The sequence below is a fragment of the Colius striatus genome, chromosome 2 (assembly GCF_028858725.1).
Source record: "Colius striatus isolate bColStr4 chromosome 2, bColStr4.1.hap1, whole genome shotgun sequence".
NCBI lineage: Eukaryota > Metazoa > Chordata > Aves > Coliiformes > Coliidae > Colius > Colius striatus.
In genome coordinates, this window is record NC_084760.1 from 108,803,532 (window position 1) to 108,824,551 (window position 21,020).

Genomic DNA, 21,020 nt, shown 5'->3' on the forward strand with positions numbered 1-21,020 from the left:
TGTGTGTGTGTTTGTGTGTGTATTTGTGTGTATTAAGCATCTTGCATTTATTGATGCATATGTGTACACAGATGCATATATATACGTAGAGGTGTTTATCATTCAGGACCATTGTTTGTGGACACTCGAGTCGCTCTCATTCCAAGATGCAGCGTAAAACTAGAAATAGGAAGCTAATGTGTCCCTGTATCTCTTTGCTTTCTTGTTTTGTGAGTTTGGAAGGCAGGTGGCTTCCAGTGATAAGCAATAGCAAACTTCTAAAACAATAACAGTAAATTTAGTGTACTTCATGTTCTTGTTCAGTAAAATAGAACCACATTCCTTTAAAATAGACTGTACTCCACAGATATCTGTGAACCAGCAGCGTGTGGCTTGTGTTGGTTGTTTTAACAGACCCGTCTAGTAGGATTTACAGAAGTCTGCTTCTGTCTGTCTGATTTAGGCTATAAGCTGATAGGTCAGGCACAAAGGAATAAATGGGCCATCACTGGAGCTACAGGAACACTTTCTTTATAATCGTGTAGTGAAAGAAAAAGCTCATGTTTGTTGGTCTTTACAGCAAGAAAAGACTCTATGTTAGGCAGAAAGTATTTGGTTGTGATTCAACTTACAGTTTGGGCACAGTATGTGGTGTTTGATCAAAAACTACGTTAAATGATTACCATTCCTATCACGCACTTTCCTCCCAAGTCAGTTTTGTAAAACTGCTTTTGGTTTCTAGCTTTGCCTGGGCAAAATTACGCTGTTTCAGAGCCTTTCCATCACTATCCAGCACCTGTGGAAGGATTGAGCAGTCATCAAATCTGTACTGCAAATGCTGGCAAAAGGACTGTTTATAAACTGCAAATTGAGCGAAACCTGTCACACCCCTCTGATGCCAGGGGCTGCAAGCGCACTGTTCCTTTTTGATCTCAACTCAACCATAGCGGAGAAAGTGTAATGGCTCTTGGCTGTTCCTGGAAGTCCTCTATACTTTCGTATGGAAGGAATGTTCTTGACAGTGGGTCGTATTTGTGATAGTGAGCAAATATGCCACCGTACATTAGGTCACCTGCTTATCACAGAATCACAGATTCTTAAGGGTTAGAAGGGACCTCAAAAGATCATCCAGTCCAACCCCCTGCCAGAGCAGGACCACCTAGAGTAGGTCACACAGGAACTGGTCCAGATGGGTTTTGAATGTCTCCAGAGAAGGAGACTCAACAACCCATCTGGGCAGCCTGTTGCAGTGCTCCCTCACCCTCACAGTGAAGAAATTCTTCCTTGTATTTCTTTAGAACCTCTTGGGTTCCAGTTTATACCCATTGCCCTTTATCCTATCATTGGACATCACTTTTCTCCTTTTTTATTTATCAAATGTGTAATTTAATGATGATCTGCTATCACTGTATACTCCGAAGTTTTCATGAGCTTAAAATGAGAAAGTATTCCATGTGTTTTCAGGCTTAATTCATTCATGAAAATCGATGCACTACTCCTGGCTAAATCAAAAGACCTCTCATTGACCGTGGGTTAAGTGTGTGCTGGTAGACAGTTGCTGTCCATCAGCTGATATACAGTAACTTACTACTTTGTAACCAGAGGAGAGACTCCACAACCCATCTGGGCAGCCTGTTCCAGTGCTCCCTCACCTGAACAGGGAAGAAATTCTTCCTTATATTTCTTTGGAAACTCTTATGCTCCAGTTTATACTCATATATCCCAGCCAATCTGGGGCTGGATGATGCCCCTTATTTTCTTCACAGCATCCCAATTGTGGTAACACTCAGACTCCCTTGGTGTACCAGCATGACCAGTATGGGTAGCAATGTAAACTGGACTTGCTATGGGACCTTGACAATTTTTTTTAATGTCTATAAACGTGCCATCTGACTGATGAAGGAATATAAAAATCTCGTGAAAGTTTCACAAACGCTGGCATCATAGAGGGGATTTTAGTTTTTTGTTTTCTTTTTACTAATGCTACTGTGACAGTCCCATGAAAATCTGCACGTCACTTGCTCACACACCTGTGTTGCTTTTGACACAGCTCAGTTTCCTTGTGCCTGAGAGGGGAACGAAGAGCCTCGTCACTGAGAAGCAATAAGATCCTTCTTCCTCCTGACGCAGGCATCATCTTTCTCCCCTTACTGTTGGTGTTGCCTCACAGCAGTGCTGTGCAACCCTGTTTTCGCAATATTGTTGTTGCCTGGGCAGTGAGCTGTAGTATGATCCGTTTCTGAGAGGTGGTGTACTGCAGGAGTGATGACAGGATTTCTTAATGGGATTTTCAATAAAGTTTTATTATTCTGTAATTGAGCGTGCACATGTGTTTTCAAATTTTCAATCAGTCACTACAATTTTTAAGAGCACTAAGTATCTAGTGCAAAATATTCACCTGAAATGCAACTACTGTTTTAAAGTGCATGAACAGTGTCAAGCCTTTTTCTTTGACTGTCTTGAGTGTGTCAGATTCAGCTGTGGGATTCAAGAACTGTTAGATTTTTGTTACTGTGAAACACACACTTCTGTGTTGAATTAAGAAGATTAAATGATTGTGTCAGAGTCATGACACGGCAGTATTTTCATACAAGTTGTTTGTGATCCCCTTCAAGGTCAACTTGTTGAATCAGTAGTCAGGTATCAATAGGGGAGAGAAATTTATCTTAAGCTGTAATCCACAGAATCTATCCTTTACCAGTTTAGGAGTATTATGTAGTTGTAGAGAGCTGGTTTGCTTCTGCCTTGCCAAGGCACACTAAGCAGCTATGTAAAATGAATTGAAATGGCATGCAGCAGAATAAAATCACTTCCACTGGGGCAGAAAATCAATGTTCATTAACCAGGACTGGATGATCAAGATCTGAGTGTCAGCCAGTTATACCTAGGTGTCATCCTCAATGCAGACCACCACCCTTTTAATTAAAGAAGATAAAATCATATAAATAAAAGTGATGGTTGTGGAAGATACTAGGTTTACACCATTTGAATTAGCCTTTGACCTCACCTTGAGGCCTGCAAGAAGCCTCTTAAGCTCAGATTAATTTCTATAGCTACATGATACCTCCCCAGTAACCTAAAATCTTAGGATATGGTAGTCTGTCTCCTGCCACCCAAAATGGTGCATGTCAGGCTAAAGAAAAGGTATTTTTAAGATGTCTTCATTGTACTTTGTAGCTATGGTTTCACACTACCCAGGATGTTTAAGCTTGATCTGGGTAACAGTTTCCCACAGGCGATGCTAAATAACCCTCTAATGCCCTGTATACTAATTCCTCTTATTTTCAGGAAGGCAGTGTGAAGGAACTGCAAAATGGTCTTTTTCTTTTTTATACCTGTCTCAGTCCCAGCACACCCATTGATTGGTAAGGACTGTATGTTGAAGACCTAATATATCCACTGAACTCCAAGGCAAGTCTTTTCATAACTTAGGTTGATGTTGGCTAAAATGACGGCTAAGGGTTGGTTCTGCTGCTGGAGTTTAGAACCCAGTGGAGGCCCCTGAGAACGAGACGGCTGAAAAAAATGAAATCTTTTATCACCCTGTAGTTCTTACAACAGTACACATATTTGTAGTGATAGATAAGTATTTATGTGTGTACCGACCTGCGACACAGCCTTCAGTAAAAGCAAACTTTAAGCAAATGAGATAGCAATTTCCATGTTGATGTGAAAGGTAACAAATTTAGCCAGTATCTTCTAGTACCAGCCAGTTGTGCATTTCCCAGTTTATAGATGCCCAAATTGAAACTTTTCAGGACTATGTATTTACTGTCTGTGAGCTTTTGTTTCCTACAGTCAGTGCCCAGTACACGCTTTTGAAAACTGATTCTTAGGCTGACACCTGAAGTCAACAGCCGTTTCTGGAGCTAGATGCTATTTCAGCATTTCTTGTGCTAGCAGTGAGTGTCACTCTGAGCATGTCACCTTAGCAGTTCAAAGTGTGACCATAGTATATGGAAAGATAAAAATGTAGTTGTAAAATAGCTGGTGTATATACTGTTAGCAGTGTGGCCTTAGCAAGATGTAATTCAGTACTAGCTGGCTATAAAATGCACATCTATCTGGATGCTAAAATGTGCCTCTTATTGCTGCAACTACAGTTATCAATACCTGAACTAATTACTGTAGAATGAGTTTTGATGTGTCTACATGAGGAGCAATCCTATCTTTGAAAGCAGCGTGTTTGACCTCAGTGTACTGTACCTCAATATGGTGCTTGGGATTGCGTGTTGCAATTTTGTAAGTGAAAGCAATTTTTTTTATATATAGATTGAATGAATTTAGAATTCAGTGTCATTGATTTTAGAGGAGACAATTTAGACACGGTAGTTTATTAAACTGAGGAACTGAGATCCAGCTTAGCTATTTGCAGCCTCTGGCCATTTTAAGTCCTGGTCATTGGGTTGCTAAATTGAGGTGGATATTTACATTATCATCTGCTGCTCCCCGTGCCACCTGGCAAATGATGTTCTGTCTATAGTAATGTATGGTGTTGCATTGCTTTGACATACTTTTAGGCAGTCTAGAATGTGGTTCTAGTTCTAAACTACTTAGCAGCTGATTAGATACTGCAGCCTCAAGGTGTTGAGGTCAGAAGAATTTAGGTGAGTTTTCATCGAGTTGTAAAACTGATCCATAAAAGCGGCACCAAGGTTAGATAATCTCTGTAGTACAGAGAAGCAGTTATAATTAGTGTAAATGAGTTTAAATTGTCCTCTCAATACATGTGTGTGTGTGCATATGTGTACATGCACACATACAAGCAGACTAGTCTTCTGTCAGCATTTCTATGCTGCTACGTATGTATAATTCATATTCCATGTCGCTGGTGCCAGCAAAGCACTTTTTCCATATTATTTTCTCCAACAGCAGGGTAATGCAGCACTGCTGATGGACTAGAAGGTACTGGTGAGGAAATATAGTAATGGACATGATGCATTAAAATGTCAAAAGGAAAAAGAATGAGGCGGAAATGGGGAATAAATTTTTTTTAAAAGAATAATAATATAAATAAAACCCAGAACTGTTTTAGATGTTTTACATCCTAGAGCCTGTCAATTTATACGCAGCATTTTCCAGTCTGGCCCTTTTGATCTTGAAACTTGGGTTTAAAATTCTAATTGTGATTTTCAAAGCTGCAGTTACTTAGCAGAAAGACTTGAATTGCTATAGTAAAACTTAGCATCTTTAATCCCTGGAGAGAGTATATATCTTCCATTGTTTTCCTTTTTCCCCTTAAGCTTGGAGGTGCTGTTCGTCTCTGCTGGGAAGTGCAGTGGAGTGCAGGAAGGTTAAGTACTCATTCAAGTATCTTTGCTTATTCAAACCAAGCTACTTCTAGATAAAAGGCTGCCAACTGTGAAATCCCCAAAGTAAACTAGGCTAAGATAGGACTGGTAGCCATAATTGGAGCCAGTGTCAGGGTATGTTATCTGTTGCCTTTGAAATAAGCCCCTAGCAGAAAGGCCCTTTCTGCTGGGCCTTTTATTTAACATTCAGTCACAGGGAAGGAGTTACTCCTGTTCAAACTCAGACCATTCACAATTTTCCAGTCTCTATCCCCCTCCACTGAACACTCCCAGACTTCAGATTTCCTTTAGGGATCCTTGCCCTGCTTTTCCATTACTGCTGTTTGAACATCCAGGCAGTACATTTCAGTCCATGAAACCACATTTGACTTCCAAAATAATAATAAAAAAAAGTCCACTTATCATTTCATCTGGATGAAATACTGTTGCCTCTTGGCCTAAGTGAATGTATAGTGTTCCTGCAGCCGCCAAATAACTGCTGCACTTGCTTCACCTGAGGCTGGCAGCATTTCATTAACGGGTGGCATATTTTCTCTCTGTGCCAAGTTTCTGTGTGATTTGAGGGGTTAAAAGTCCAAATATTAATGCTTACTGTGATTTCTAAGGGAGCTGTTAACCAGTATTGACATTTTTTGCTTCAAAAGGACCAATGCTTCTTCCCTCTTCAGGAGAAACAGTCACTTATATCAAGCTGATTTTTGGCACTTACTTTCCTCATGCTTTGCTTTTCAAAGCACAACTATGTATGGCTTTTTTTTCTACACCATATTAGGAGGAGTGAAGACAACTTAGCTTATATGTATTCATTTATAGTAAAGAGAGGGCTGGAAATCAGACTTTCATAGTTATTATTTTTTAAATGGAGATGCGTTTTGTAGATCAGCTCAAAATTCCTGATAAAATCGTGTAAGTATTGGAAGAAACTTTACATGCTGAGCCAACCAAAGCCGTTTCTTATGAGAGACTCAGAGAAATATATTTTTATCTGGAATTTTCTTTTACTAAAAGGTAAATCCATCATTTTGGACCCTTAGATGTCACCACGCTGCAGAGCTCGCGCAGGAAACCAGTGATTTGGGGAGGCATTTTTTTCTTTTTTGGTTACTCATCAATCAAGTAGACTGCTGTAAGCTGTTCATGCCATTAGAGATTAACCACAGACCTCAAGAGTCCCTCCTTCAGAGAGTAACCATTCTTAAATAGTGAAAGCAGGAGTATGTTGGGAAGGGTGATTTTCATAGTCATGAATAAGAATTTTCATTCATCTGAGAGACACTTCTAATTTGATCAGTATTGTGTCCAGATTATTTTTGTCTTGATTTGGTTATTTAGGAAAGCTGTCGCCCTCTATAGAAACACTGATTATTTTGAAACTAAATTGCAGTGTCAAACTCTGTGTGGCTTGCTACCATTCTGCCTTGGAGTTGGATGTTACATAGAAGTTCTGTACCTCAAAAGGTGATCGTACGGACATTAAGAACGCAGTACTCCGTTAATTGTTGTTGTATAAAGAGGAAGAGAGGACTTTTTTCTCTTTCTTGGGAGGCAAGAAATTTTTCTGATGACGACACTGCATTTTCACACTATATTTTTGCCTATTAACCAGAAAATCTACTCCTTTAAACCACAGCACCAATCAGAACAACGACCCACAACCAAAAAACAGGAGAATAGCCACCTGTGTAATGGGACTTACGAAGAAAGCAAATTCCATGTCTGCTCTGTGTTATTTGGCGTATACATTGTGCAAGTACAAGACTGTGACTGAACAGCCTAAGATTTTTGTGACAGAAGGAGAGAAATATAAAAAATAGTAGGTGGGATTTGTGTTTTAGAACAGTTTTAAGGTTTTAGGTTGTTTTACCACAGTCATAGTTGAGAGAAAATTAAACAATTTTCTATTTTATTTTTTTTAACAGTTCTACCTGGGGAAATATGAGTGGGAAGAGCCCTTCACTTTACTGATGGAATTTAGTTGGGAGCAGGGGTGGAAACTCAACATATAAGTTAACCTTGTAAGAATCAAATTAAATAATAACATATCGGCAATAAGATTTTTTTTAATGATGGCCAGCAGTCTCATTAACACATTAAATACCTGTTGCAGTTGTCACAGTAGATTTCAGGCACCTTCTGAGCCAAAAAAAAAAAAAGAGCAAGCTGAAACCATGCTGACATATGCACCACATTGCTCTTGTGAAACTGTCTGGAGTGCCAAAGTGCCGAGACTGATGGTAATAGTGGTAGTAATAATATTGATAAACATGTAACAGCTCCAGGCTATTGGGCAAAGATAGGTAAGTGAAAATGTGTCTGCTGGGAAATCCCTTTGGAGAACTTGCTCGCCATGCTGCTGCACATGTACAGTTGCATTCAGTGTGCTGTCAGCCAGATGACATTTTACTATGAAAAGAGTCACTGAAGAGCTGGCATGAAGCAATCAGGATTTTATTAGCTTTTCGGTTGGTTGCCAGCACAGTGAGCTCCGTGGAGCTGCACTGGTGCTCAGAAACAGTGCGAGGATGTGACTGATCATGGTAAGAACGTGGGGGGAGATGCCAGGAGGTCTGTATCTCCAGGTGAAAGAGGGAGGGAGCTCAGGGGTGGAGCCTTTCCCCAGAGGAAGCTGAAGTAGTGAAGTACACAGCATGTCCTTAGCTGCCTGTAGGTTTTTAGCACCACGCTTTGGTGACCTCCTGGCTGTTTGTGTGCTGGAAACAGACTCTTACCCACTTTCAAGTAATCATTCTGGGAGAGAGTTCATAGGGCCTTCCGACTTTTTAATACAGCTATTTTTAAATATGCACAAAAATAGAAAGTTGCATAGTGAGAGAGTCATATGAGTCATTCCCGTTTTGATATCAAGTCACACCGGGGTAAATCACCCTTCTAGGCATTCTGTCTCAGATTGGCTGCATCATGCCTTACAGGGCAAATTGCTTTTTTTTTTCACCACAAACCCAGTTGATGCATGCTTCTGCTTGCTGGACAGGTCACAGCAGCCCTCTTCTGTCCATCTCCACACTACACTTTGGCTGAGAAATGCATCTCCCCGGTGTTCAGATACTATGGCTGATGGGGACAGGGTGCAAGCAGCTGCCTTTAGAGCTGCTGTTTAAATCCATGTTGTTAGGAAGGTAGGCAGGGGTCACTAAGAAGGGAGCTTCGACAGGATTACAAGCCATTTGATTTGGCCCACTTTTCAATAGTCTCGTGTTTTCTGTCACACAGCATTATATTGTATTTATGCAGTACAGGTTGCTCTGAGTACAGAGGGCTTAGTTTTTTCTTATACAAATAAATCCAAATGCATAGGTCTTGCTGCACATGTAAGAATGCTGCTCAATAAAGGCATTTTATGGAATCCCTGTGGATTTGAAGGCTGGTGACCAAGTGCTGTGGTAACTGTGAAATTCAGGCCAAAAAAAACTTTAATTAACACAAAAGGAGCTTTATAAAACCAAAATTAAATAGCTGCAACCTAAACAAACAAACAAATCCCCAACAACAAAAAAACCACCCTTCTACAGTATTTCACTGAATATCCTTAATGTTTTTCAGTCACACACCCTTGTATCATTAGGACCAAATGAAGTTAAGGATTTCTTTTTCTGCAGGCATGTGCTGTGTTTTCCTCACTATATTCGACTGCTTTATTATTCTTTTGGCCATATTTTAGACCATTATTAACCTTGGCTCTCTTCCTCGTTTTTTGTTATCTGTAAAATGGGATAGGGAGATTTATTCTAATCTCAGCATGCATTCAGGAGTACAAATGTTGTGTAGTTGTGTTGTTATTAGCATCAATACTCATGAATTACACATGCCTCTTATGTTGCGCTTCCAGTATTTGATGTGGTGTGACACTCCTGCATTTTATTGGGCTTTAAATGACTACCAAGTAGGTAGCTCGTTGGGCAGATGTTTTCACTGGAAAAATGGTTAATGTGATTACAATAGCATGCAAATAAACAATAAGGTTTTGTGGCTGCTTTTCTGAGGGACTCAGCACCGAATCAGCCTGGTAGGAACAACTAATTTTTAAATTTCTTCTTCCTCCTCGATACCTTCTTAGTGAAATCTAAGTAACGGTGATGATGCTAAAGGCACAAGTATTTGCCTAATCAGAAGGAAAATAATACATTTAGAAAGGCTATTTCTGTTCTTCTTCCAGGAAGGATCTTACATAATAATCTTTAGATCAGCCAGATGAAGAAGGGCAGTGTGCTCAGTTAGACTGCAATGCGTTGCAAGGTGATGTGCACTATCACATAATTATGATGCTAGAAAGTAATTCCCCATTTTAGCATTGTGATTTAGGCCTGGTCTTTGGGAAGAATAGTTTGGTGTTGGTTCTGCATGCTTGATGGCAGCAGACACACACACACACGCACAGATGCCCCGGTGCAAATCTAGATGCATTGTCACTTGTTTCCTGGTGTTTTGTCGGAGCATTTCAGAGCTTTTTATGCCTGCACACACACACACACACAAGTGTAAAATCTTTTTTTTCCTTCTATCTTGAAAAATGGGGAAAAAATCTCGTGGCAGACTTAACACCTGTCACATCACCAGCTTTTGTGGTTGTGTTTTTAGGACTTTGCTATTGCGAGCGGTGAGCTTCCCCGCTCAACAGAGAAGGAAATGTAAATCCAAGTTAGTAGCAGCTAACGAGAGGAGAATACTTAGCTTTCAGATACAGTGATGTTAAATTTGTTTGGTTTATTTACATGGGAACTGACTTTAATGCTGTTTTATGGCTGCTCAAGCCAATACTCAGATTTCATGTATCGTGGCCTGTGCTAACAGCACTGACACTGATGAGCTTCTAGTCAGAGCAAAGTAAGCATTGTTGGGGTTTCTTTTCCCTTTCTCTCTTCTTCCTCCTCTGATTCTCCCGTATTCCCCAATAGCATAAATGGTTTCACTTCTTCAAGGAAGGCCATAATGTAGTGAGAAGGAAAATCCTTAACAAAAGAGCATATGTATCTGCATGCACATGTTTATGTGTAAATTCTCTAGGGAAAAATCATTCATGGTCTCACTCCTGAATTACCCTCATTATAATAACCCATTTGGTGTCAAAGTATGACAGATTATAAGCGCTTAAGGCTAGTCCCAGCTCAAGACAGATTTAAATAAAGTGCTTCTGGTTATTGTGCAGGTCAGTGTGTTTAAATAACAACCCCCCAAATCATACTTTGACATTTAAAAGAGAGAGGAAATATTGTCATGCTGCAGACCTGGCACAGATAAGCACAGGGCAATTTGGTCAGTACACTGTGATTTGTGAGTGCAGCCTAACGCAGTCATTTTCACAGTTTGTAATCAAGTAGCCACCTTAGCAGTGTGTCAGCATTAAAAAAAAAAATGTTCCTTTTAAAATGTTTACACAAATTACTCCCCTGAGGTGCTGCAGTGCATTTGCTGCAAAACTGATGTCGGTTAAAGATCTTGAGCAGAAATGGCAGACTTCCACGAGCTCGTGGGCCATTTTTTTTCACCAGCCAGTTGCTCAGATAGCCAGGTCACGGCAGCAGGATGATTTTTCAGTTCCAGTGTCTGGGGCAAGATGACTGGGAGAAATCCCTACATTATGTAAGTACTGTGGAAGTATAAGAAGCACGGTGCAAAGGTGCCTAAATAGTAATTGCTTCGAGCTTGTGGCTGCAAGCATGTGTGAGGTGTGACTCAGTGGCAGCTCTTCCCTGTGTGAGTTCTGTGCCTAGTCCTTGCAGCACTGCTCCTTCAGCATCACCCCACTGCCCAGCGGTGCTGGCCAGAGTGGCTACCTTGGAGCGTGGCCCTGTCTCATGGCAGTGCAAAGGAGTGGAGTAGCTACAGTAAGGCACATCTCTGGTAATATCCTGCTTTTGAGGCTCCCCTGTGAATCCTTTCTTTCCTTCAGGCAGATTTGGGTGATTGTTTCCGTGTTGGTGCTAGAGGGACCTTCCCTGTGTTTACTCTGGGAATAGCAGCTCTCTATATGTTTGTCCCTGACTCTCCTCCTGTATTGCTGTTTCATCTTCCTTCTCTCATCATCCTCCAGGCCCTAAAAACCTTTGACACCTAGTGAGGATGCTTCCAACCCCTTTTGTCATTCTTCATTTCCATCTACTCTCCCCACCATTTCCACCATTTCTGCTCCAGACTCACCTTACCTCCAGCCCTTCTAGACTCTCCAACTCTGAACCCTTCTGTTCCCTGCACATTGCCATACGCAACTTGCCCCTGTGCTGGGGCTGCAACAGGGCTCATCACAGAAGCTGGACCATTTTGTATGACTGCATGAAGGGCTTTGTTCCAATGCCACAGATTCAGATTGAGAGGAGGGCACAGATACAGGCCAGAAAATCCACAGAAAGTTGTAGAACTTCATCCCTCTGCACACACCAAAAACCTGAGCTTTGACATATTTCTATATGAAAAGATGTGTCTTAATTTCTTGTCCTACTGAGACGTATAATCCTCTTTTATCACTGTCCATAGCTGAACCACACCTGCTTCTGAACTACATTTTGTAATTAGTTCAGGTCTGAGGGAGGTGACAGTAAAAGTCCTTCATCAGATGGCAACACTGTAGAGCTACTGAATCACATACCTGCAAGTATTAAACACAAGGGCTTCAGAGTGACTTTGGTGTAGCAGTAGAAGACAACAACACTATCCTACTAGTCATTTCAGATCCAATTAAAGGAAGACATCTTAGTATAAGGGACACTGCTCAGCAGCTATGGTCACACATATGCTCCTTTGTATTGTCAGTGCTCTTCTTTCTTAAAACTTCTTTGTTCTGCTTTTTAACAATAACCAGATCTTTCATGTCATCTCCTCTCTTTAAATACCCTGACTTCTGCGTCAGCTCAGAGGACAGAATTAAATCTGATGCTACTTGTTTTCCAGAAGAAAGAGATTAACTGGAAATTAAGCTTTGGGTAAATTGCAAATGTAGGAAAACAAAAGAGCAGAACAGGAGCTTTTTAAAAGGGAATGTTTTGAATTTGACCAATTGTATTTTGGACCCAGACTATCAACAGCACAATGAAGCTGACAGTCTAGAATCATAGCATTATTCAAGCTGCAAAGAACCTCAAGAAGTCTGTGGTCCAGCCGCCTCCTCAGCAGATTGAGCTGTGACAGCTCAGGGCTTTAGCCCCTTGGGTCTTGAAAACTTCCAAGGACAGAGATTGCACCACCTCTCTGGAACATCAGATCTAGTGCCTGACTCTTTGACTGTTTTCACAGGGAAAAGGGTTTCCTTACATCCAGTCTCAGCTGTTAATGTTTTAAGTTTTGCCCATCATGTCTCATCCTCCTGCCATGGTGCACTGTGAAGAACACAGCTTCATCTTCTTTCTGACCTCCTTTTAAACGCTCAGGGGCTGCTGTTAGGTTCCTTTTGAAAGTTGTCTCTGCCCCATACTGAACTAACCTTCAGCCTCTCCAGGGTGAGTGGTCAGGCTCTGATTATCTTCTGCTAAACTCACCCCAGTTTCTCATGGTCTTTCCCTAACTGAGGAATCCAAAACTGGACATGATACTCCAGAGGGAGTCTAATGAGTGCCAGGTAAGCAAGGAATTATCAGTTCCCTCCATCTCCTACCTCTTCTTCTGGTCACGGGATGTTATTGGCCCTCTGCTTCCAGGGCACTCTGCTAGCTCGCACTCAGCCCCTTAACTGCCAAGATATCCAAGGGCTTTTCAGCAAACCTTCTCTCCCCAGTCAAGCCCCAACCAGCACCACTGCAGGGGACTCGTCCTTTCCAGGTGCAGGACCTTGTACTTGTCCCCGTTGACTTTTGTAAGGTTCCTGTCAGCACATTCCTGACAGGTCAACTACTTCATATGTAGTGCAGGATTTCTCTGTTGAGTACATTTTCTAATGTGTTGTCTGTGTGCAGATCTGTCAAGTACTGGGGTTTCTTCCGTTCCCTGGGAGGGTACCTGTATCTCACTATGAAGACGTTTTTTCATTATACTCAAGTGTTTCTTTTCTTAATGTCGTCTTGTTATTCCTAATTGTCACTTGTGTCATCCCTAAGCAACCTAGCCATTGATGTTTCTGGGGTAAGTATTGTAAAGCTGTATACTGAACTAGGTTTGTTACTGTGTACAATTCACAGTCGGTCAGTTAATTTTTGCTGTTAAGTGTCGCTGCTTGAACAACAGACGGTTTTTAAAAGACTTGATTTTTATTTAGCCTCCCATAAAAATGGAGGAGGGAATTGGGAAATGTAGGAGAGAGTCTGGTAGTATGCTTTGAGATAAATGCTTCTTAAGTAGTATGTTGGATATGCCTTTACTAAAAGCAGCACAGAAGGAAACATAAGATTTTTTGACTTAACTCCAACAACCAACAGATGATGCTGTGACCTTAAGCATATATAAATATGTTTAGCAGCTGCTGTGTAACATATTTATAAGTGTTTAGTGACCTGGAGGTTAATCAAAATGAGTTTGGTGATCTCAGCTCAGTTCTTAATGGACTCCACTTCATATTATAGCACTGATGCAGCACAATTTGTCACAGTCGGCAGTCTTTACTCAAAGGAGGCCCACTGTGGAGTGAGAATTAAAGGCTGAAGTAATACCTGATTATTTCTCCCTAAAGAAACTTTCCATTCCAAGCCATCATAGAGCAGAATAATACGTGAAGGAGCTGTGGACTGTGCACTGCACCCTATCTCAGGATAAAATAACGTTTACTCTTGCAGGATGTCACCTTTCAGTGTTCCTGAATTAGCTCATGTGTGCTGTGGTCAGTGCTTTGATAGGGGACCAGGGAAGACAAAGTTCTGCTGGGGATGGTGCTGAGTCTTTTCACTTGCTGGGCTCTTTCCAGAGATGGAGAGTTGAGTCCGTTCCAAGTGTAGCATTACATGGGAGGATGAAAGGGAAAAGGTATTGCCTTGCCAGATGAAATTTCAAAATTAGTTCTGCCATTCAGGTCTTTCTGGATACAGAAGCTTTTTTGCTTTTTATTTTTAAGACTTGAGTTGTTTTCTTGCTGTCCTAGCCAAATCTAGTATATTCCTTTTCTTTCATTTCCATTCCCTTTCTAAAGTGGAAATGGTTTCCTACTTCTTGATTTAAAGCTGTTGTACAGCAGTATGAGCTACAGTTGAGATTGATGTCCATAGTAGGTAACATGAAATAGATTGTACCTCAATTTGAGACAATGAACAGCCCCACAGCTTAGAAGGCACACATGCTATAGGAAGTAATAGTATTGAAATATTAGTAGGTAAGGACCAATTTCAGCTTACCTGCAAGGTGCATATCCCCTGTGTATTTTTAAAGCAAAAGAAGGACATTGGAGAGATAGATACCTGTAGAGAGTTCTCTTTTCCAGAATCTCAGCCTTACTCTATAAAATAGAGTCTTTCAAAATCTATTACTTCTTTTTTAAAGTGTTTAAATGCACCTGCACACTTTCTTCATCTTCACTAGTAACTTTACCCAGTAATGGAAAGGACCTGGCTTATCCATCATAGAAAGAACTTTCCTGTTAACTGCATTTGTTGAAATATAGCAATTTTCTGCTAACAAGAAGAGTGGGGGTGTTTAAGATATGGTATTTACATAAGAAAAGCTTCACTGAGCAACTGAAATCTTTTAAAATTGTTGCCAAATGGTCCTGCTCTTCTCTTTTGCCTTTGTAATTTTCCCTTGGAGCATTGCACCACTGTGCATTTTAAATCTTTCCCTCCACTACTCATTGCAAGCTTCATCAGGGAAATGACATTGTATGGCAGTAGTCTCCTTCATATCAAAAGAAAGCCTTTGCCTCTTTGCAAGAGTGAAGAAAAGTTTGTCTTCAGAGAGCAAAGGACAAAACTGACTGGGAAAAAGATGCTTTATTTAGATTACACATTCTCTTTTCCTTTGAAGAAATTCACAATGTGTCAAGAAAAATTAGGCCAAATAATGCTTTGATGGTCTTCCTCCTGTACCTCCTAAAAAAGAAATCTGTTTCAACCAATTGCATTAAGAATCTGCCATGAATTTGGAGAAGGCAAGAAGCCATTAAAGTTTTTCAGGGTTTGTTGGTTTGGGGGTTGTCTGTTTTGTTTGAATACTGTATAATAACAAAGAGTAGAGATTAGACCAAAAATCCATCTTCCCACCAGGACATGCAGTTTTCCCTGCCTGTAGGATAAAATTAAATGCATTGTTTTTTGTGAGGAGTAAAAAGACTGACAGGTACTAAAGCTGTGTGAGGGAGTGATCGCTTCCTTTCTTATCTCCTTTATTTGGAAAAACAGCATAAGTTTACCAGGGGTACATTGAAGAAACAGGTCTGAGTTTTGTATTTTCCTATGTATGGTATGAATATACAAGTAAGTATATTTTTAAATATTATTTTGTATGTTTAAGTCAATATGCATATATTTAACGTACTATGTGCAGTCTTCAGCTGTACCAAGAAAAGGTAGAGAATCGTTTTATGGATTAAAAGAGGCTATTTTTAAAGTTGGGCCGTGCATTTCCTCAGGTTATTCTGCTTACTTGAGTTGGATTCTTTTCTTCCTCGTGCCTCAGTTTACCTGCAGAATTTGATAAATTTGACAAAGCATACTTAGATACTTTTTAAAAAAGAGTAGATAAGGTTTGGCCTTCAAAAATACTTGCTCTGAAAATCTTCTCATCTGAAGATGTAGAGACTTAAGGACTTCATTCAGGGCAATTATTCAGATGAGCTGAAGTCTCAGTTATGAAAGCATTATATAAATACACCATCGATTTTCAGAACCAAAATAGTTCTCCCGAGGTTTCCTGTTTCAGCAAAGTATAGTATGTACATGTTTCTTTGAAAGATTGGGCATAGGTGGCATGTACAAAAGATGAATGTTTTATTCAATGCGATAATGTAGAAACCTGAAACAGATTCTGTGGTATCCATTTTTCTTCCAGTCGTTTCACTGCTTTTTAATGGCAGGTAAAGAGTTCTATTAAATGGTCAAAATTGCAGTTCCCTGGGATTTTTTTATGCCAATGCTAGTTTCTGTGGGATAAATGAGTTGTATTTTTGTGCGGGTTGGTTGCAATGTATAAAGACACTGTATACATCTCTTGAAATTTGTTTTCAGTCCAATTCTGTCTTATATATACTGTAACTAGTTCAAGATTAATTCAAAGCTCCCTGTGTAGGTAAAATGAACTAATTACGTGCCTTCTCCTTAGCTGTTTGCAAACAATAGGAGATGTATTCTGTGACAAACCGCGGCATCTTCAGCAATGAGGTACGTAATGAGACAGAGTGTTTGTGCTCTTTCTTGTTGTAGGCAAGGCAATTTTCCTGCCATGAATCAGAGTGGTATCATGGGATCCAGCTCCCCCTACACTCAGCCGATGAACAACAGCTCTGGCTTGATGAACCCGCAGGCTCCTCCTTACAGCATGGCACCTAACATGGTGAACAGTTCAACAGGTAATGGTGGGTAACCTTTCAGCAGTGGCCTTCCTCCATCAGTCTGTTTAACAGTACCAACCTTGGGCTGGCAACAGAGAGATAACCTCCTTCACTCCGTTCACCTCTGTTGGATACTTTGGGGTGCTTCAAAACTAGGCTAACATATTCACTTTTTTTTTGTACAGTAGTTAATACATTTTTCATCAAGTCTTTTTGCACAGTATGTAGATGAGTACAGTGTTTTGAACAGTTCCAGCAACACTCGGACCCTGTTTGATGCAGGTGATGACTAGCAAGTGTACAGATATTTGTATGTGTGTGTCTGCAAGAGAGGGAAGGAAAAAATCTTCGTCTTTTAAGAGGCTGCTGTTGCTTTTCAGTGTCTTGATTCCTAAGATTGCAATTTCAGATATTTAATGTGGTACTGGTTTAAAAAAAGAGATATGCACCTGCTCTGACTTGAAGATGCTGTAAGTTGAACACTTAAAATAATGACTCTGTTCTGAAAACATAGGCCATATTTACCATTTCCAAAATTCATATAATCTTAATGTAGAGTTTCTTCATTTACTTATTTAAATATCAGTATATGAAATTTAATCATAGCTTCCTTTGGGGCGGGGGAAAGCTACTCGGTGTAGTTGCTGGATTTATCCTTCACATTATGACATGCAGCTTTTTGTGTGGATATGAAGAACAGGTGATTGTAGTTCTGTGCAGAAGTGTTTTGTCACCCGTATTCCACTTGAACTCCTAACAATTATCCTCCATCAAGATAATATCAGAAAAGATCGATTCTTTCTTTGGGGTGGATTTGGATGGAGTTTCAGTGACCCTGAAGTGGATCTTCTCAAATACTTTTTCCAGTCATGGAGTTTCTTTGCATGCTTTACTGGTTACATTAACCCTTTTTGAAATGTTAGGGGTTCTGAAGTTTCTGTGGAAGCTGGATAGGTTGTTCTAAGGGAGTTTGATGTTGTTTTGTAGTTGATTTTGTTTCTACTTTTGTTCATTTCTTTACAGATGCCTTACTAACTTAAATCATATGGTACCAAGAGCCTGTGTCTTGTTTTATTCCTCTCTGCACTGCTTAGCCTGTTTCATTCCTTTATCCTTTGTCTTCTTCCCAGTCTTTCCTCCCTGTCAATTTATGTGTCCCTGCTCCCTGGGCAAAAAATGGTCACTGTGAGATTATATGTGTAGTACATCCAGAGGGTTTCTTTCCTCTACATAGGAGCTCCTGAGACACTTAGCAGTGTCTTATTTTTGAGAAATATTATGTTACAGTTTTGGTTAGCAAAAGAAAGAAACTGGTAATCAGCATGATTTTTAAAAAAAGAAATGAGAAGAAAACAAAAAAAAAGGCTCTTTCCAGTGCTGGCTTGGGAAACCATTGGTTAGTCCACACTTCACCATCTGGATGAATAGGGAAAAGCTATTGAAAAGGCCATTAGATAATAGCTTCTTTTCCCCCACCAGAGCTGTCCCAGGTAATATTATATTTTGTTTGTGTAGTTATATGTTTTGTCTGGCTTGCTGAAATAAAATTACTTCTGAGCATTGAAACTGTGCTGTAAATTCTGTTTTGCTATTAGCAGAAGTAATTTTTCCCCCTTTTCCTTTGGCCCCGAGAGCTGCAAAAATAACCAACAGCAAACAGATGGCATAGTGCCCTGCCTAAGAAGATTTATGTATTCCTAAGGAATAACCAGTTTAAAGGAAGATTCACAGAGGTTTTTTTGTTCAGATAATTCATCCATTTGTTATTTCATACAGTGGAAATCTGTTCAATGCAAGGCCATTTATCCTAGCAGTCTTTTGTATGGGCTAGTCATACTCTTTTTATTGTGTTATGCATTCTGAAATATTGGATTTTTAATAATTTAAACATTTATCAGTTTTTTTTTTCCTGCCAGTGCATTTGTGAGATTTTCTTTTGTTCCAGTTTTATTAATTCAAAGATTACCCAATGGAAAGTAAGTATGAGATGAACCAGAGGAGTTCAGTGCACTTCTTTTCCTCTGTGTGTGAGCAGAGATGAATCCAGATTGCTTTATGAAGCCAAGAGAAAATTAGGTGTGAATATACTGCTGGGGGGCACATGCAGTCAGAACGCTCCATTTCACCCTATCCTGACTCATTCTTCTGTTTGGGTCAGAGGCATGAAGAGCTGACCTTAAGCCAAATCTAAATACAGTACTTAAAATTACAGTGTCTTGAGCTGGGGGAGCACTGCAGAATCAGCTGTGGCTCTTAGTTTGATGAGGTGTATTTGATGAAGTGGAGAACTCGCAGGCGATACCTACATATGATGCCACTTGAAAGTGGCATCTTCTGTGACACAAAGACCAGTTCAGCTATCTGGTTCTTGGGCCTTTTTCCCCCCATCCAGTGTAAAGTCACATGTCTGTCAGATAAACCAGGGTTCAGTCAACTTGTAGGGCCAAACCCCAGTGCAATTGAGTGGCTGCTGGCGGAGGGAAGGTAGAGTATTGATTCACTTGCTCACATTCATTGGGCATTAAACAGCTGTGTTTTCAATTAAAGGTCAATGGAAAGCAAAGGTAAGCAATAGGGAGAAGGTGGTTTCTTTATTGTCTGGTTTTGGAAAGTACAGTTATGCTGCCTTTTTTGAGAGAGGAAAGTAGATTTTGGTTATATTCATTTTAATCAAACACACTTTTAAGTTTTACTCTAAAACAGAGGAAGGTTGCCGATGGAATTATTTTCATATGGTTTTGGAGCTTTGGTACAGCTAAGTATAACACTCATTTTGCCATACTTTTTTAGTAGTATTTATAACTCCTTATTACCAGTTGATCCATTTTTTCCTTTTTTTTTTTTTTAATTAATGCCACAATTGGAAGGAAAGTCGTGCTGTGGTTACAGTACTTCAACAGTGACTGTGGATCAAAAAACAGATCGCCGGCTCCTGCTGGTGTACAACAGTTTAGGAACACAGAAATTATGAGATCAAAGAAGATAGATCCTTGTGATAGAGCATGCCATCCAGAGCAATAACAAAAGCTTTAAGAAAAAGTGCCATAATCTCCACACAATCACAGAACAAACTGCTGTTCAGAAAAATTGTGTAACCTCCACTGTCCTTTTGTTATATGTGTTCACATTTCCCATTTATATTTTAGGGTTTTTCCCTGTTTTTAAAAATCGGGCTTTACCTACAAAAGCCTTTATAAATGAAATAATAATTTAATTCTGTGAGCCTTATTAATTCTAGTTACCTATTAAAAGAAGTAATGCAGAGTTTGAATCTCACAGATCTGCATATTGGGCTTACACAGAAACTGGCAGTCATAATCTCTGCAACCCCTGGAGGTGAACAAAACAGTAAAAAGGCATTAATCTCCTTACTGTCACAAGAATTCTTTCCTAATTTCACCACCTATGTCCTACCAAAAACCTGTTGTTGTTGAGCAAGCAATATTCACTCAAAGACGTAGAGGGTCTAAGTAATGCACATGCAGAGACATACAGGGGCAACATAGTACAACCACCAGAGTTGACTCGAAGCCACCCTTCCTTTGCTAGCTACCTCCTTATATGCTACTTCTGCCCATGAGATCACCCAGGGCCCAACTGATTAACTTGCAGCACCTGTTTCTGAAGTAGCATGCCAGCTACATTAACTTATCCCTACCATCTTTATTCAAGCTGGCTGGTCCAAGCTACGTCTGTGCCTACAATAACCTTCCATTTTTCACGTATTATTATTCCCAACAAACCTTTAACATTATAATACTTTATGTAAAACACATAGTCGTGGGAAAAGTTCTTTACACTAGAGGAATTGAAAGGATGCTCTTAGAAGTAATGTTGAAAATATGTACAGTGCTTGACTTTTCTTATATATTATATGTATTTGACTTGGTTTTTGTTTGGGTGAAGCTCTGATAGAGAAAATGATCACATTTATGAATATGAAGCATTTTTAAGAAATCTTAATTGATATTCTCCATTTTGCATCTTGCTCACATTTTTCTGAAGAGTGGAAACCTCCATTTATTTCACTGTTTTTTCCTCTGACTTACATCTTCATATGAGCTATTATATAATCCACATTTAGATAAACGTTCTGGAGAGTGTCAGCAGTTAGTAACGGCTAAAGCATCCCATCACCTGTACTCCAAACATGCAATGGCTGTTGTCCAGTTGTCATTGTGTGACTGTAAATCAAGCCATCTCCTGCCATAAAGATGCCTGTATCCCAAAGCACATGGCATTTGTTATCCCTCAGAGAAGACTTGGTAGGCAGAAAGGAAGTGCAGCGCTGTGGTCCTTGGTGACTCACTGGTCCC

The 21,020-nt window shown here is 40.0% G+C and overlaps 1 protein-coding gene across 3 annotated transcripts in view; it reads left to right on the forward strand.

Annotated features, from left to right (window-relative positions):
* The window catches only part of ARID1B (AT-rich interaction domain 1B), a 333,941-nt gene that overhangs the window by 274,288 nt on the left and 38,633 nt on the right, over positions 1-21,020 (forward strand). For all 3 annotated transcript variants that reach the window (XM_061989024.1, XM_061989022.1, XM_061989023.1), the window contains exon 10: positions 16,577-16,722. In XM_061989024.1, the coding sequence (XP_061845008.1) occupies positions 16,577-16,722 (146 nt within the window). The remainder of the gene's footprint in view (positions 1-16,576; positions 16,723-21,020) is intronic.